Source organism: Dromaius novaehollandiae, chromosome 15 (assembly GCF_036370855.1).
Source record: "Dromaius novaehollandiae isolate bDroNov1 chromosome 15, bDroNov1.hap1, whole genome shotgun sequence".
Taxonomy (NCBI): Eukaryota; Metazoa; Chordata; class Aves; order Casuariiformes; family Dromaiidae; genus Dromaius; species Dromaius novaehollandiae.
The window spans coordinates 19,073,200-19,092,272 of record NC_088112.1 but is presented as its reverse complement, the minus strand read 5'-3'; the positions used below and the strand labels follow the sequence as shown (position 1 = coordinate 19,092,272).

General features: G+C 39.8%; 1 protein-coding gene across 1 annotated transcript in view; it reads right to left on the bottom strand.

The window, feature by feature from the left end:
* Positions 1 to 19,073, bottom strand: part of TRPC7 (transient receptor potential cation channel subfamily C member 7) — a 77,249-nt gene that overhangs the window by 27,564 nt on the left and 30,612 nt on the right. The window contains exons 3-4 of the mRNA XM_026101928.2: positions 7,484 to 7,648; positions 763 to 979 (exon numbers count right to left, since the gene is read on the bottom strand). Coding sequence (XP_025957713.1) covers positions 763 to 979; positions 7,484 to 7,648 — 382 coding nt within the window. The remainder of the gene's footprint in view (positions 1 to 762; positions 980 to 7,483; positions 7,649 to 19,073) is intronic.

Below are 19,073 nucleotides of genomic sequence, written 5' to 3'. Positions count from 1 at the left end.
AATTGTGCCTACAGAAAAAGGCATACATACATCTCAATTTGCCTAAAACTCCCTGGCAGTTTAACTTGTGTCTCTGACATACTTTTGCACTTAACAGAACTCATTGAAATGAAACCATACTCTATAATTTTCAGAGATCTGCGTTCCTTTTAAAAGATTTGCGCGCTCTGCTGTCATCTCACCAGTAATAATTTCCTACTACTAATTTCATAAAATCCAACTCTTATTTACTTTCAGCTCTAGATCTCAGGCTGCTTTACAAAGACATAAACAACAGTACACCCATTTTGCAGATAAGGAAAATGAGGTTCAGGGAGTTATAGTAGGATCCCGTGGCAATGGATCCTGTTATAGCCTAAGACAGGCTAGTCACCCATGTCCCAGTGGACACATGTTTTCTGCTCGCTTTAGATGGACTCGAAAGGAGGTATATCCTGTAGGAAAGCTATAATTTTCTGTGAATATGTTACCTCCTTTAAGATGCAATTATTAAACCAACTGAGGCAAGCAAACAGCATCTATGGCATTCATCATGCAAAGTGAGAAATCTGGAAAGTAGGAATTTGCTAAGCATCAAATAGTATTTTCAAAAGCAGTGATCCAGTCTTCTTTGATCTTATTTAAATTAATCAAAACACTTCCATTAGCCCAAAATTTAGCCCCATTTTTTTTCTTTGACATACCACTACCTTGAACACTACAGTTGTTCCCAGTCATTCTGAACATCCCTGAAGGACTAGGAGCTATTTTGGTTTTACTTACCCAATACCCACTTCATGATCAGCAGTTCTGTCCATGAGAACTGAGTTGTTTTTACTCTAAATATTTGTTTAGGATGATCTGTGATGGTCTCATTGGGAAGATTTTTTACTCCTTCAAACCGATCTGAAGCATTCACTACTAACAGTCCAAGGAAGATTGTAAAAGAAACTGCGTGCGCCACAAACTTCATGAAAGGACTTCGGAGGGTCCGTCCCAACTGAAATGAAACATACACAAGACAGAAGATATTTTTTTCTCATCCACAGTCACAACTGAAGATTCTTCTTGTAAAAATTTTAACAGTTTGCCCAAGATGGAAATGATTTTAATTTTAGTAAAAACTTCAGAAATTAATTATAGACCATGAATTAGATTGGGTTTAGATTTGTTCAAGTTGTTCTTTGCTACTACTAGACATTATGCACTGCATTACAAATTAGGCCTTTTGGATAATTTTCTGTGCATGTTAGTATCTTATATTGCACCGCTATGCCCAGACACGATATGTACATGTCCTGTTCATATGATGAGTGGAAAATGAAGAGACAGGACATTTATATTTGAGATGGATGTTCATCTATTCACACACACTTAGGTATGCTTGTGTGTGTGTGATATGAATGTATTCATGTGTGTCAATATAAATCCTACTTCTCTCCTCCTTAGAGCATCGTGAACTGTTCCAGATCAGAACCTCTAATTAACGTTGAGTTCTTTGTTCATTAACACTGTGTAAGACATTTCATTCTGTTTAAAGATTCTTTAGTAATGCTTTTAATGTGCCCTGGTATGAGAATATTCTACTATAATTACTATAAAAGCGGGAGATCCACTGATTAGAACACAGGGCTTTATTTCAATACAATAAGCCAAGTGAAGTAAGATCTGAGCCAAGATCTCTTCACTGTAGCTAATATTTGTTCCTTCTTAAAAAGTATTGCTTGCTAATCAATTTAAATAGTATCTCATTTTATATTTTCCACAATCTAAGAAAATATTACTCCAGGAATGTGTCAGAGCTAGAAGCTTTCTTTTTGGGTGCAGGGACCACTGCGCATGGCATTGGACACAATATACAGCAAAGAGAAAGTTGTTCCATATGGGCCTTTTCCTCAAATTCTGCCTCAGTGTGCATGGGATTTTTTGCATTTTATTACTCATTGATTAATCTCCCTCGATGATAAGTCATAATATCTACTGACTTGACCATAAAATTTCATAGGAAATATGAAAAAGGAAAGAAAACCTAAATTCCTTTTTCTCTTGATTATCTCCAACAGCAGCTTTGTTCAAAGCCCATTTCTAAGGAGCCCAGGTCTCTGGTCACTGCAGAGCAGTAAATATTTTCAAACCAGGGCACAGCTATGCCAGGGCTCTTTAGGTCTAACAGAAATTTAGTGGAAGCTTTATGATTCTGTTTCTTATCTGTTTTTCTTCTCTGAATTTTTAAAATGTCAGATAAGTCTTTTATGAGGTTGACATAACAGAAAAACCTATTGGAAAATTTGCATGTTTCTAAATCCCAGAAAGACTTTCCAGAAATGAAAATGGAAAAATTGGATCTATTCTTGAGCCCTTAATAACATGTGTATGTCTCATTGAAGTCAACGAGGAAATGTTTAAGCAGGTAGATATTCACCGAATTGAAGTCCGAGTTTCCTTAGTCTTGTCTAGGAATACCAGGGCAGATGTAGGGTTTTCTTCTGTTTAAATGAAGTGTGATAAAAACGTTCCCATCATTTGTGACACTGTCTTTCTCTTCTACTGATAGTGGTACTGTATGCCTTGGTGTAGTGTTAATTCTCAGCGGTTTTTATGGCTGATGTAGTGTTAATTCTCAGCAGTTTTTATGGCTGGTGTTGGCTATAGTTAAATTTTACAGCAGAACTCCTTGTATTTGCAGTACAAGGTTGATGGAGTGATGGGATATTTGAAAAATGTTACGATAGAAGGGAATTCCCACATGATAATGATCTCAGAGACTTCCCTCATATGACCCAGCCAAGGGAACTCACAGAGAATAAGTAAAGCTACAACTATGGGTGTGTGGGTCATTACCGAGAAGGTTTGAGGAAGATGCATTTGCAGTCTGCCTAAGACTTCTTTCCACTCTAAATTCACTCAGAAGGAAAAAGTACTCTCCTGTGAGCCATGAATTCTCTCTAAATAATTAGGTATTTTCTCTTGCCTGTAGAAACTTAAAAAATAGAGACCTGAGATTAAAGTTGTACAGTTTTGGTTATCAGAGAAATAATACTGAGTATTGCAGAACTAAGTGAATTATATGGATAATTTCACTTAGTTCTCTAGTAATTTAACAAAAGTCTGCATTTATTCAGCATTACATCAATGTTTTATACTCTTTATTACTGAGGAAAGGCTATAATTTTTTTCCTGAGCTGATGTTTTTCATATCTTCTCAGAAATCTGATTTTTATCCAAGTGCTACAGGAGGTGAAAGTGTTAACTAGAATATTCTGTGAAAAATTAATGAAGCTTGAATTCCTTCAGTCAGCTTAATGCCTTATGACAACAACATTTTTAAAGCGACAAGATACAGTTAAATTCAAGGTGTGTAACTACTTGGATGTATCCATTTCTCAATTATTTTATTAAATCAAAATATCGTGTTTCATCAAACCAGGTTTGCAGGGAAGTGCCTGATTGTCACTGCTAAGATGACAGAAACACTTACAGAATGTGAGTACAAAGGTTCGTTCTTAGGAGAATAGTTCATTTCATTACTTAATATCCAGTCTGTATTACTGGAAAACAATAAATCACACAGACATGTCAAAAAGAAAATATATAAAATGTGACAGTGAAACAAAGTTGTCTAAATCCAAATTAATCTCAAATCCAGGAGATAGGAACAAATAATGATAGAAACAACTTAAACAAAAGCTATTACTATTTTCATTGCTATACCCATAGCATGAAGAATACCATGTTAGAAATCGTATGTAGATTAGCTGGGGAGGATAACATCTAGACTAAGAAGGTAGAGGTGCGTCTTTAGGTGCAGTGAACAAACGAAGTTCCAGTGCTTAAACAGTGTGAGGTCTGTGCCAGCTGGACCTGTGGCCCATAAATCCCCAGCACGGCTAAATGAAAGCAAGGGCACAGCCCAGTCAATGAGAGCTGTTCAGAAATGATCTCTGTTGGCATTATAATATTTGACTGTGTACTTCAACAGCTCAGAGAAGAAAGAAAACACTTCTTGAAGTTCTGCAAACGGTCCAAACCTTCCTTGCTCTTGACAACATGAAATTGGGCAGTAGATTGTGCAGTTTTTCCATCCTGTCTCTTATTTTCTCTTTTGATCACCAGTGAAACAAGTTTTGGACACCAACATATAAACCATCAATTAATTTCAGAGTCACAACTGCCGTGAGGTGGATGAGTCAACCCGGCTATTTCAGCATGGGATAGGCTTACACGCAGGGAGTTTTGTCAACAGTCTGTGCATCCAGATGTGAACGGACAAAATTGCACCAAAACTGTTTTAATAAAGATGGCTCTGTGCAAAGAGTTCAGCTGCAAAATCAGCTAAATACTGTGTACTAAACTTTCAAGGGTAGTAATTGTATGGCATGTTCAAACACCAGAGAGCCTTTATTAAAGAAAACTTTCCATTAGGGAGTAAAGGCTTGAAAACATACTCTTTGCTGAGATACACTAGCAAAGGAATTATTCTGAGTTATGAATTCCTCTATTACTCTATATCAAACTTCTAAATTTGACCAATATATCTTAACACTGTAGTGCACCACAGTATTGGTCAGCTCAGCTACAGCTAAGCTGTATTCCACATTACAGAGGTTTCCCTGATTTTTCTCGCTGTTTTAGCTCAGAAATGGATCCCTGATAGGCCTGTATTCCCTAATACAGTCCCCTCTTACAGGCGCCGTGCTAATACTCAGTTCAATAAACAAGGAGAGAAGGTGCAGATTTTCTTTCTTCAGTGCATAAGCAGAGGAGTTGGCTAAATCCACCTAAGTAACTCCCTCCTTTCTGCCTGGCTTGCAAAACAGACTCTTCCTCATTTTCTTCAGCAAAGATTGAACTCAACGCCAGCCTCAGGCAAAGATCTGTCAAGAGAGGGAGCCCCGTACAAAAGAGCCCTAAGCCATGTTCACCACATCCGTGGACTATGGGGCTGGTTCAAAACGGTACCTCTCCGGAGGTTTTGACTCTGCATTTATCAGGAAATACAGCATCTGCTGAAGGCAGCAGAAGAGGTCCAGGAAAGATACTTTATTCTCTGGGGCCAGCGAATGGGTCACATAGTCCTGCTGGTTCCTACAGACTGAGGAGCTGTCCTGGCACCTGCAGGCAGCATGTTCGCCTGGGCACCCATGTGGCCTTTAGGCCAAGCCGGACCTGATTTTAATCTGAGCATCTAAGTTGATTGCAGCTATGGAAAACATATTTCATTCTTACACAGTTGAATCTCATCAAAATTTTTTACATGACTTACAAACAAACAAACAAAACCCTTGCAAAAAATGATAAGGACAAAATTGAGCTGCTCAGACCAGCCAGCATCACATATAAATCTTCTTTTAATATGACCATCCTTTTAGAGAATCTACTGCATATGTAATTGTCTACAATAACACTGTGAGGGAATACAAGGTTCGTATCTCAACCCTCAGCCCTTACATCTAATAGCCACAATTTTGGGTGGAGTGCCAATACATTGGGGGAAACTGTGTTCATTATTCCATTATTCAGTTATTTATGTCAGAGGCCCCAAACAAAAATCAAGACTACATTGTTCTGACTGATGCAAAACTGTGCATTAAAAGACAATTCATGCCTGAAAGAACTTACAATTTAAATTTGATAGAAGGCTATATATATTTTCACAGTCTAAAGCAGGGAGAAGGGGAGAAATGAAGTTCCATGAAAGGTTTAGTGCAATGATATCAGGATCACCTAAAAGTTAAGGGTGGTTGTGTTGTCCTCTTTCCCCCATTTTTTCAATTCTAATACATCTACCTCCAGAAATTTTTTTAAAATGATCATTTGTCAATCATTCCTTATTTCTGCTGTAAAACTAATGAGTTTGCTTTGAAATGCTTTCTCAGTTTAGTTTCTTTTTATGCTTTTTGTTTAAAGCCTCCATTTATTTCTAGTCTAGCTGTGTTCCCCAGCTATTGCTAAGGTCAGCCTCTTTAATTCTGACAATACACCACAAATGTTGCAGTTGGAAGGTGTGCCAACTCCCAGCACACTGAACAGAGGTAAAAGCAGTTAAACAGCTTCCTAAATCCCTCCTGGACTGAGTCAGGAGTCAATTCCACACATGAATTCCTGCTAAGACCTAGCCAAAACCACCCATGAAACAGCTCTGATTTCATACTCACTTCTCTGTTCTGTGTGATATTTTAGACTCCTGTTCAGTATTCGTAAAAACTGTTGACTTTTATGTTGATATAAATGTTGAGAAAATAAAGTTACATTCTCAAGTACTCTGAGAAAAAGTACTTGTCTTGGAAAAGCTTTGGAGGACATCAAGCTTTAAACATGTTTTATTACACCAGGTGTTCTGGAAAGCTATTTGTTTTCAGAGGCTTGTCTGGATGTATTCATGGATAACTCTTTTGAAATTATAGTTTTTCCTTAATACCCATCAGTGGATCTATAGTTTCTTGGACCTGACAAATTTAGAAAGGATTCTTTACTGGCTTTCAAAGGAAATGGGAGAAAATGCTTTCAGGACTGAATAAAATACCCGAGCCAGAGGTCATTTCTATCAGATTTAAGCAGCTTTGATAAGCCTCTGCTGAAGACACTCTAACTTGTAATGGATGATATGGCCAGTATTGTTCCATGTGAAATGATTCCCTGCCACCACCTTTTCTTTTATGTGGCAAGAGTAGAGAAAAAGCTATTCATTGCTCAGCCACACACCTATTCATCTCCATTTGTTTGAGCAGTCTCAGGATGGAAATCTCACTACAGAATTCATACCATGCACAGCTCGAGCTTTAACACAAGCTAGTGGCTGGCTCTGGTCCTTTGACCTCTAGGTCCTAGCAAAACCTTCCTGCTCCATCTGATGTTGTGAGACACAGCGCAAACATAACTAGATACATGGCAACTTTTCAAGTTTTGTCATCTTTTCCCGCAGCACTGCAGAGGTTGCATGATTAAGTCTAGTCTTCTCTGTGGCATTCAGCAGTCCCCCATGGCTTCGCAGAGCCTCAGATGCATGTGCCATAATAATGCTCCACTAACTAAAAATACAAGATCAGCAAGAAGTAGAAGGAAAGGGAAATAAGAAGCCCTGAAGAAGAGCGATACCTGCAACACAGGTACAGAAAATGGAATAAGATCAGGGTGAACTAAAAGGTCAACAAAGGTCTTTTTCCTTTGTTATTCTCCATTTTTGTTCTTCTACTCCTTCTTCATCTCACTCTCATACTGTCATCTCCTTTCCATTTCTTGTTGTTCCTATTCTTTTCTTCACACCTGCTGTCTCAATATTTCCTTCCCCCACCCTGCCTTTTTTATGTTTGAGGAGGAACTTTGGAACGTGCTTAATGGCTCTATTTGTGCATAACAAGAAACATCTGCAGTTTGCCCTCTTTTGAGGCAATCTTAGATGCTAGAATTAATCATTTTGCAGCAGTATTACAGAAACATTTGTGCCTTCATTGCAGGCCCTGGATAGAAATGACCATAAACAAAATGCACCTTAATCAGTTTGTACCTTGCTGCAGGGAGCGATCCAGTATGCTATGGCAAGGAACGGCAGGCCAATGGAGACCCCGAAGACAGCCAAGAATTTCACAGCTATAGATTGCTGCCGTAAGCCTGAGAGGTTTTCATACCACATGGTGAGCAATTGCTGCTGGCAGTTGGGATGAGCAACAAACTGAAAGAGAAATAAAAATAAAAGTATCAGTAACGTGGTCTGAAAGGGTGAGATTTCAGTGCATAACCTGCTGAATGTTCTAGCAGAGTGAGACAGGGACTTTGTAGTCCAACATGGCTTATGGTGCTGCAAATAGAAAACTGCAAACCAGGCCCTTAAGATTCCCACTTACTGGCAGAACATGTTTCACTTGTCTGCTTCATGTCATTTCTAGATACAAGCTTTGCTAGATGGCAGCCCATCCAGCTAAAACCCCATGTCTGACAGTGGCTGGTACTGACAAAGCACCTCTGTGGGGCTGGGATTTGCAACTCCACCTCCTGACCATGATTTGAGCGTGTGGTCAGCACTGTCATCGTCAGTGAAATGAGAGACAAGTCTAAAAGACTTTGCACCATATTAAAACCTCTGGGCTGCTGCAAAGAGGTTCTACAGACTGGATTCGGTAACACTAGCATAGGTCCATTTGAATGGTTATACAGAAAGCCCATAATTTCACACATAAACGTGTCTGGGGAGGGTTGTATGTTGGCAAATATGTAATTGTTTTGCTAAATAGGGACAAAAATGGATAGTTTTGTTAATAAGAATTCAGCTAATGACATTACAAATCAAGAGCTTTCTATTGCAGTAAGGCAATAGAAATGCAAATCTGCTTTTCCATGGTCTTTCTACATGTACCATACGCAAGAGCAAATAGGTCTTTGGTTTATGAAAACACCACTATCAGAAAGTTCATAGACCTAAGATTATTTACAACACAATATCACATTCATTCTTTTCAATATTTAACTACTAACAACACTGGCAGGAGCAGGGAAGGGAATCACACCTGTGGAAACTTCTAAGATGGTGTACATTGAGACGGAGAAAAGAAGTGGAGAGACACTTTGATGTTAAGCTGAAAAAATCTCTGATAATTTGCGACAGACAGACATCTCAAGAATTAGGGTAGCTCAAACAAATTGGTTATTCAGCAGTAATCTTATATTGTTTTTCTTCACTGCGTGCAGACCAGAATGAACCACTCTGCATAGTTCTCCTTCTCCTGTAAACTCTAAAATATCTGGCTGGTATTTTACAGGGAGCAACTTTAAATGCTGTATCTCAGATTACCTTTAAAAAAAAATAACAGCTCATTCTTCACTGATGGGACAAATAATAGACAAATTTAAAAGCAGAAGGAAGAGCTGTGGTGCTCTGGTACAGAAAGTACGTGTTTTGTATCCTGTAGCTAAGACTCTCCAGTTTATTGTTCAGAGGGAAAAAAGGGGGCTAGCAGCAGACAATTGAAAAGGGCAGCTTCTTAATGGCAAAATTACAGCACCAATGGATCCTGCAGAAGAGTTTTACAATAAAGATTAAGCTTCTTTATTTCATATTGTTCTTCAGAGTGATTGAATTTAGAATGTGACTATGTTTAATCACAAAGAAAGATAATTAAAAAGCAAAATAACTAAGGGAAAAGATGAAAAATAAATATGTTGTTAACGCAATTGATTGCATTAGCAGGGCTGAGAGTTTCGTTTATGAGCTTTGAGAGTGAATAAATGTTCTTAGAAGGGAAACGTAAAAACCTCAACTATTTCAAAAAGCAGAATTTTCTGGAGGTGAGGGGGAGGATAAGGGAGGGGGGGGGGGAGAGAGAGAGAGAGAGAGGGAGGAAAGGGGAGGTTATACAGGGGTTTGCAGCTGCTGTTGCCCCTGCCTGGTGTGGTGAACATGGTCCAGATCTGGAACTGCCCCATTGCCCCACTACAGCCTTTTGGGCTGCAGCCAGCTGCGATTTCAACAGCCGTGATAAAAGTGGGACTCCAGTGTCCACCAGAATGGGTCTGCAAAAAGCAACGCACAAAGCTGGAGAGCAGAGAAGACTCCCGTCATGCTTGCATCTTCACTAGCTTTGTGACAATGATTGCATGGGAAATTTAATGGACTCTTTTCTCGATGTTTGCATAATAACAAACCAGTTATTGTGAGTTTTAATGATCAGCTCACTGCTAGTGCAGATTGAAATACAGTTATACAGTAATTAGGATTGCTATGGAATAGCGCATTTTGTTCTTTAACGGCACATTAGTGGCCATTTAAAAAGTGCTTCTTCAGATAAATTAGGCTCTGGGGCCTGCATTTTTCAAAAAAAGAAAAAAAAAAGAAGAATTTACTGCTCCCACTTCAGAGTGAAAGAAGTTATTTGACCCTCTTTTTCCTTGAGACATTGTCCCCGGAAACATTACCATTTTATTATGCTTTCTTTTATTAAAGTTATTTAGGGGAGGGGGAAAGTTTATCAAAAGATAGGCTTATAAATCATTAGTCCTAATCATTCTGAGCATTTAAAGCTTAAGTGTGCAGTGATGGAAGCAGTACTACAATTAGGAATTTCCAAATGTTCAGTGTTTATGTTTGCGCTAATGCTGCTCAGGGTTATTTTTTCGGCAAATGGGAAAAAAGATTAACTGGAAGGAAAGTAGACAGAGGACAGATTCCCTTTGTAAATTTTATTTTCAGATTTGATGAATTCAACAGCAATTGCTGCAGCCAGGGCATGGAAAGCCATACTGGTACGTGTGCAGAGTCCTGAGGTGCAGGGCCAAAGCCACAGCCAAGGTACCCTCGGCTCTTAAAATCGCTCACCACGTTACGCGAATTGATTCAGACAAAGAAATTCAGTTGTCCTTGGCAATGAGACAGTCAAAGTCTCATGCTCATTGGCACTTCAGATAATTCATCAGACATTTTAATCTGCTCACTGTTTCACTGTGTCTGGGAACAGCCACAATGAAAATACAAATATGAGAAACTTGAGAAGGAATTGCCATAAAACTGAATTTATTGGAACAATTTATTTCTAATACGAGACAATAAGGATTGGCAATGTGCCATAGAGCCCCGATGGTGTTCCTTTTTGATTATTACCAAAAATGAGGGGAAAATAAGATCAGGATAAGGAAGATAACAGTTCAAAATTCATTCACAGTCTTATTTGCTTACAGCAAGCAGTACAGCTTTTCATTACACTTGCTCCATCAGATACTAATGACATACCCAGTGACCCTTGGACAATGCTAGCTATCAACATTTGAGAAATTAATCTTAGATTCTCATCAAACACATCACAGAGCTGTTTAACTTTCTCTCTTCCCTGGGAATGGGCACTGACACCAAGTTAAAGTTTATACTAACAGTTTGCTTAGTATATTAGGCACAGAAAAGAACAGAGCTTGAGATAAAAGCTTCAAGGCGCGGTGCTTTAAAATGCAGTGAAAAATGGTGATATCGTATACAGTAATTACAGAGGCCTAAATATTACAATGCTTTTTTTCAAACAAAGTTCCTATTAAATACTATTTTTCTTTGTTCAGCATGGAAAAAGGGCCCAAGAGACTTTTAGGGACCAGCTGTGGCTGCTCCCATGCTGTATCCTGGAAGGAGGAAAATGCAGAAAGTGCCGCAACAAGTCCGGTGTGGCTGGGGCTTTGCAGGAGGACAAGATATCTCTGACTGAAAGGGAAGCACTGGCCATAGAGGGGATCGCGTGGGTCCAAAAAGGGCTATTTAAAAGCATTAAGTGCTTATTCTTCTGGACAGATCGAGCCCTCTCCAAGCTGATAGAGCTAATGCATCAGAAACCAGGAGCTCCAGCAAACTGCTTTCCACCGCGTCCCCGCTCAGAAGCTGCTGCGACGGCTACGCGACCCCCTGCCGCAGGGACCCTGCAAGGCGGCGGCGGTTTCCCTTATATCATACACACCTATGTGGTTTATGAGGAAAACCATACTTCCCCCCAGCCTATCAGTTACACGTATTTTCAAAGTTACTGAGGTTAAAAAATCGGCACGTTGGGCTAAAGAGCCAGTCTAAATAGCAAAGCTGCCAAAGCGGCATTTTTGAGAGCCACTGAAAGACTCAGCAGTGCTGACAGCTCCAAAAGCTGTTGTTATCTGCTGGAGGTGATTAAACTAAGGGCTAGGCGTAGCTTTGGGTAGAATATGGAAAAAAGCTCCCAAAGCCTTCAGTGGGGATTAAAAGGGCCCAAAGGAAGAGCTTTCCACACAGAAATAAAGAGAAGGTTCTTGGAGACCGCTGTAGACACCGCATTAAACAATGACTTTTCCACACTGCTGTCTAATTTGATGTATGACAGCTCTTTCTCCTAGCTTATCATGTATATGGATTGTGGGAAAGTACTTTATAGCTCTCATGACAGAAAGTGAATTTTTTCCTCAGCACACTTGTTCAAAAATGCATGAGTTTCTCTGCACAGACAATAAAGTGCCTTTATATCTCTATAACTGTATAGGAAGTTCTATGAAACTGTAATACAGACACCTTCATTTCTTATTTACTGTCCATCATATTGAAGAGAAAAGGGATCTGGCATGATGACCCCACTTATCTGTGCTGTTTAATATTAGCACTGCAGGTGCCTACAGCGTCGCTGAGTTGGGTACCACAAAAACACCCTATCCAAAACATACCGTGGTCTCTACCTGAACAGCATCTCTCCTGTCCTGCGGCACATGCTGGATGAATTACATCGGGCAACTAAGGACAGAAATTGAGGAAACTAAGAGTGTAAGTCAATGCTCAGACATTAAACATAGAAAAAAAAATAGATATATATTTCAGATAAATGAATGCTGTAAATCCATCAGCAGAAATAGGAAAACTTATGGCAAGTAAATGTCAGAGATCAGCTTCAGGTGACTGGAACTAATCACAGAGGAACAGCAGTATCTCTCTATTACTGAAATAAATTCTAATTCTCTTGAATGCAGAAATCCACCATCAATGCAAAAGAATTAAGCACCCAGACAGGATTATCCTGCTTTACTTTGCACTAAATAGTCAGGAAAAACTCATCAGTGAACTGGTGAAAACACTAAAAAACTCCACATCAGAACTAACAGCGCAAACTTCTGACGTTAATATTCTGCTTCCAGCCAGGCATTCCCGTCACGTTCCCTCCACTCGTCCCTTCACTGTAAGCCTTTGAGCGAACGCGGGCAAAAGCCTGCAAACAAAAGCTGTAACTCAGGTGAACCATGGTATGTTTAATCAGTGAATGAGAGCTAGGAATGGAGCTACATAAACAGATTTTCAGGGGAACATTTGTAATGTCAGGAAATGCTGCAAGGGGCAGGGACGAGTCATTTTTCTCTTGATCATGTAGCTGTGTTCATGCCCTGAGAGTAATCTTTCTGGGGTCATTATTAAACATTTATCTTTTTATGTAGCTCTTTGCTCCTGTAAGCTTTCCATAACAGCAACTAACACATTTTAAGCTGTAATACCTGCTCGGGGGATCCCTGTGCTGTGCAATGCTTCAAATGCCAGAGATCTTGGTGGAAATGAGGAAAATTCTGGTGACTCATTTGAGCAAATTGGCACGCTGGGCCTCTGAGCTACAAAGGAAAACGAGGGGAGCATTGACTGGTTTTTCTACACGGATTTTCCCATTTTGACTGGTGTGCGACCAGGGAACAAAGGAGAAAATGCTCAGAGAAAGGGGAAAGCAGAATATTACTGCCGTGTCCCTGACTTCTCCATTTGAAAGATTAGAATTTTTCTGCTATTTCACAAAAGGGGATCAGCTGAATCAAAGGGTCAAATATGTGCACACACACACAGAGTCTGAAAAAAAGGCAAGGAAAATACCAAAACCAAACATTGCAGCTTTTTGCTTCTGAATTCTGAATTTCAGTTTTGAAGATTCCTTTGGTATTTTAAGCATTTTTAAGGATCAAAGTCTAAATGCAGCAGCTTGATTTGTACCGAACAAAATATTTTGCTTCAATCAAAAGTTTTCTTTGCAAAAATTTTGAAAAAACAAAATTGAAAAAAATTTCAGAACAGTTTTGATCTGGAAAAAGACCCACCTACTTGCACTATGGTTTCCCCCAATGCAGAGAAGACGACAAGAGAGTTCAGTGGAGACTGCTGAAGCTTTCTAGGGAAGGTACAGTGCAGGAAAAGGAAAATAAGCCTTTTTTTCCTTTCATCTTTTACTCTGTGTCCAGTGTACCTTGAGTGAACAAATGGTCCTTTGTTTTGAAGAAACTACTTTGAGACGTTTTACCAAAACAAGATGCAATATATTTGTTTTATGATCTGGAGCGCGAAAGGGACACAGATTCGCCTTCAGTGGTGCTTGCACTACTAAATTACAGCAAACGAGATTGTGAGAGGGTAAATATGGATGGAACTTGGCTCATAGGTTGCTGCAGTGTCTGATAACAGTTTAAGTGATACTGTAGAAAATTTAAGAATGAAACAGAAAACTACTTGGACTCAAAATCATTGCTCTCCTCTTTGTAAATTAATAAGTAAAGTGAAGTTCCAACCCAAATATGTGCTCTGTAGGACCTTTTCGCAAAAGAGACTTGCTCTATTTACATAGTCAAATCCTGTTCGTGGCTCCAGGCCCAGTTTTTAAAACATTTTGCATGTGAGAAACCTTACAAGGGACAGTAAATCAGCTGGCCCAAATTTCATCCAGAAAAAAATAAGGATTTCATGGATCGTTGTTCAAGATAGACCGAAGAGAAACTTCAACAGACCAAGACCACTTTCAATGGGATATGACCAAGGCATCAGATAAACAGAAATGCTATGTGAGGAAGGGTCTCCTGCAGTATGAACCCTCTGGGCTATTGCAGTTATCACAGAGACATGCGGAGAACATGAAGGACAATAACGCCTCTGCCCTGAGAATTTCTGGAGCTTTTTCTCTGTTGCTGGGGTTCATTTGACTGTCTAATGGCATCATGCAAATATTCATGAGGTTCCTGCTCATCCTGTAGAAGATCTTTGTTACATTTCTGGTGAACATTCCAGCTTGGTAGCTAGAGTCTAAGAGCAGTATTTACAAAGCGAAGGGAAAAAGGGGTTTACTTTAAGCAGAGCACAGATGACCTGGAACTACCAGGACAAAATAAAAATGAATTGTGCGATGTCAGGCTCTGAATTGCTTTCAAGGCTTAAGAAAAATGTTATCATGGGCTTAGCAACAAATTACTACCTTTTGTAAAACCCTTCAAAAGTACCTTTCTTAAGCAAGAGAGTTTTCCTCTTAAAGCCATTTTGCAGTGGACAAATACATTCTCCACTGCATCAAATACATGCATCAAATCCTGAGAGAACCATGTACTCTCCAGCTTTATGGAAGTCCAATATCTGGATGCACTTGCTAGCTGACCTGAGTTACCTAAGCCAAATTTCTGATTTTGAACACTTCATATCTTAGCACAGCAAGAGTTTACAACCACATATCCTTCCTGTCACTCAGTAAGCAAGTATGCTGTTTGGGGTACATCTTCTGCTAAATCAATGACTACATTAAGAGGATCAGGATCTCACTTTGCAGAGGTGACAAGAAGACAGAGCTGAGGGAATGGAGGTCAGGCCAGCATCCCAGCGCTTGCATAATTGCCCAAAGCCACCCATGCGTCGCAGAGCTCAAAACAAGACACCACGGTTCCTACGGAACGAATAACGCAGATGGAAGTAGGATTCAGTGAGGCTTAAAATGTTAAGCAGATAGAAAATAAAACCAAACAAAAACAGATTAGTTCAACAGAAAACAAAAATAATGGAGTAAGTAAAACTGCCAGGACCATTTCAAATGCAATTTGCCTATTGACAGAAATGCTTTCTAGTGCTGAGTGAAAACACTGTTAATAATCCTCTTGGTAATGGAGGGGACAGAGGAGAATTTTTTTGTTGCTGCTGTTGTTCTCTGTTACATTTTAAGTTCATGTTATAAAATTAAGTTTGATATATTTGAGATACACAACTAGAGAATGTAGTGTGTACAAGAGCTCTGTAATTGGTTCAGTTTAAAGCTTGTTCTATCTGAAGTTTCTTTATAATATCACTTCGCTGAGATAAGGACATGGTCTCTTTTATGCTAAACATTTTTCTATAATCTAGTGAATAAGGTGGATGGGTTTCGAACAAATTCCAGTTCATATTGTAGTGGACTGTATGTTTTACAAAAAGATTTGTTGCTGATGTCTAGTTTCTCCTCTTTTTACATGCATGAATAAATCCTTATCACTGAATTATTTATTTGAAAACAAGAAAATGAATTGGAAGTCCCAGCCTCTAACATTCCAGTTTTTTTCATATCCCTGCAGAATCAAGGCCACTTGGAAATCCTTATTATTAATTATTCATCTGGAAAAAAAAAAAGCCAGAATAAAAAGCCACTGAACAACAAACTCCCTTTGGTACCTATTAAAAAAAAAACAATCACAGAAACAAATTTATGGAGGGGGCATGGAATAAGAAATTTAAAACACTATAGTCTGTCCCCACTTGAGAGAGCCCGAGCTATAGGCAGTCCTTCAGCTACGTAACGGGGACAGGCTGGGTTGGTGCTCAAACTCAGACACCCCAGTGTAGATGTCCTGAACCCCGCAGAGCTGATGGAGAGGAAGAATCACCCATAGGACAAGATTCCCCTTGCCATAAGGTAGAGTCCCAACAGCCAAGTCAAACGCAGACATCTAAATACAGGTGTTGAGAAAGCCGTGCAGGAGAGCTGCACACTGGGTCTGTGCCCATGAAGACACCCAAATTTGACCACCACTTGGCAGAAACCCCTAATAGCTTAAAATACTGAATCCTATTCTCTTCTTGAGGCTTTGTACTCATCTTCCTCTGACCTTACATCCAAAATGCACATCAGCAGATCTACGTCTGGGGAGAGAAATGAAGCCAAAATTGGGAGCATCTGAGGTCAGGTTTATAGCAGATCATATTAATTGCTATTTTCTACAATAATTTTAATATTAATAAAGGGAATTTTAAGTCCTTTTATCTGTGATGGGGATCTGTGCAAAGGACCCAATGCATGCCCCTGCTCTCTTTTCATTGTCTGGATGGACATCGAAGACACTTTACAAATGAAAATAATTAAGTCTGCATATTACAGTAAATTGGGAATATTGAAAACACCAGTCAGGATGGAGAAATGATTCATTCAAGCTTTGAAAGGATGGATGTATGGGCAGGAAATAACAAAATGAGATTCATCTTGGAAAAGAAAAGAAATTAAAACATCTGGGCAAAAGGAAATCATCAGAATCACAGATTTTAGTGGGAGGAAGGAACCTTGCTAATGAAATACCCAGAGACATAGAAACACTTTCTGTGAGGAAAGGAAGTAACTTCTTCCCTTTCCAGTCTCTGACTAAAGGCCTGTAATACACAATTAAAAATGTAAAAAGAGGCTGAAAAATTACATGAAAAAGTTTAGAGTCCAGAATGACCACCATGTTTCTACGATTCACACAGAAGGTAAACTACATTTGTACTTTATCGACTGGCTTTCCAGTGTCAGAGACACGAGATGCTTTTCATCCCTCTACCAGAATCCAGGCCAGCAACGAAGCCACATGACCTGTTAAATACCCCTGAAACTAAAGAGGTGAGAAAAGTTACCAGGGATTATAGAAAAAGAGCAAAAAGCCAGCATTTATTCTTGAGAAATTCTCCTCCTTCTGGTCTCACATTTGGACAGTGAAACATAACCCTTTCCTGCTTCAAGCCATACCCGTGAGTCGTTGTAGAAGATCAGAGCTCATCCTGTGGGAAATTTCTAAATTTCATTTTGTTCCAAAGCAGGGCAATCAACAAGAGAGATTTTCTGTGACCTAGACAGCCCCCAAAGCTGCCGGCTTGGAGCTGAAACGTTTCATTTCGGTTACAATAATGTAGCTTTCTGGTGGCGGTAAGAAAAACGCAGGGGCTGTCTGGGAGGCAGTGGGCTGAGCACCCCTCTCCCCTCCTTCTCCCTGCAGCGGTTCATCCCCAGGACACAGCACTGCGGGATAACTGCAAATTCGGAGTGCGCAGAGCCCTTGGCAACCCACCATGGCACGGCACACACACACTCTTAGCTCTCACAAGGGCCAAGTGTCTGCCCTTCTTGTCAGCTCTGGGTTTTCCAGCCCTCTGTTTTCTGGTGTACTTCCTTCTGCTTCGTTCACAAACACTGAGCTTTTCCAGTCACCCTTGCAAATGATGTGTTAGTCAGTTATTGCACATTTATCAGAGGGGTCAGAGCTGGCAGAATCCTGTGCTTTTACCCATCGAAGCACTACTCCAGTGCTCCTCCAGCTCCCATGCAAGCAGTTAGCAAGAGCTAGGACTTCGCATGCCCTTGAGTATCTGCGTCGCATGACCAATGCAGTAAAAAATTATAATTTAATGCAGCCAGGAGTATTCTGTTTGGAGCATCATCCATATGTTAATTATTAATAATACAGTTATGAGAAAAGTTCCTGTTCCAGCTCTCTATTAAATAGGATTTACGCAGCCATCTGGTGTTCTGTTTAATTCATATTAATTTTTTTCCTCAAACCCAATTTGTGTGTCTTACTGTTAATTAAATTAAAACTCGTGAAAGAGAAAGGTGCTCTGGCTTTGCGATGGTCATGAACTGAGCTGCTAACTGAGAAAATAGAGCTGGGCACTCAACATTTGCAATTGAAAAGAACACGGCAACGATGATTCTGACATTGGGAACACAGGAGAATAGGTGTTACCTCCTGCAGAGAAGCTCCTGCTTTCGACCTAAAGATAAATGTCGACATATAAGCGCCCTGCCAACATGAAAGGATGACAAGAGAAGAGCATAGCAGTAAGGACAAAAATGAGAACATAAAATATTTAAATATTCTGTAAAACTAATATACACCAGTAAAATGGTTTTGTAGTGGTATATCAAAACCTGTGCATTTCATCACTGTTGGTTCTCCACACAAGTGGATAAATCTCTGGCCTAACTTTCCACTAGCCCCTTTTTTGAGTAAATGCCTTTTGATGAAAGGGCAGCTTGGTTCAGACAGAGGAAGGGAAAGTCTTCCCAGCTTCTCATTAGTAGAAGGTTGGTTCCCCTCACTGGGGGAAATCACCCCCAGGTTTACTAAGAGATGAACTCCCTCATAGGGAAAATCTGTGCCACCTTTTATGTCCAGTATTTGACTGGAATCAAAATTATCTAATTGCTTCAAGACAAGAAAAAACATTGCTGTGCAATTTCCAGTCAAGACCGTGAACTTACTCTCACTTAGATGTTATACGCCTACACGGCGAATGATTGAAAGCAACCTTGGCTGAGGCAGCTTTCACAGCGAAGCCATATGAAAAGCGGTGGCACTACCTCCCTACAGAGGAGGGGGATGCTCCTTTCCTTCAGGACAGATGAACCTGTCAAGTTCAGAACTGTGCTGGAATGCACCTAGTCTGGTTCCTGCAGAGCTTGCGTGAAAAAGCATAGAAAAGTCCTGAAACTAATGCTGCGGCTAGGATCAATTCAGTTTTCTTTCTTCAGGACCAGAACTGAAATTTGGCAACTCAAACCACTCTTGGCTGTTGTCCATCAGAAACAGCCAGCCTAAACGATTATCACTTC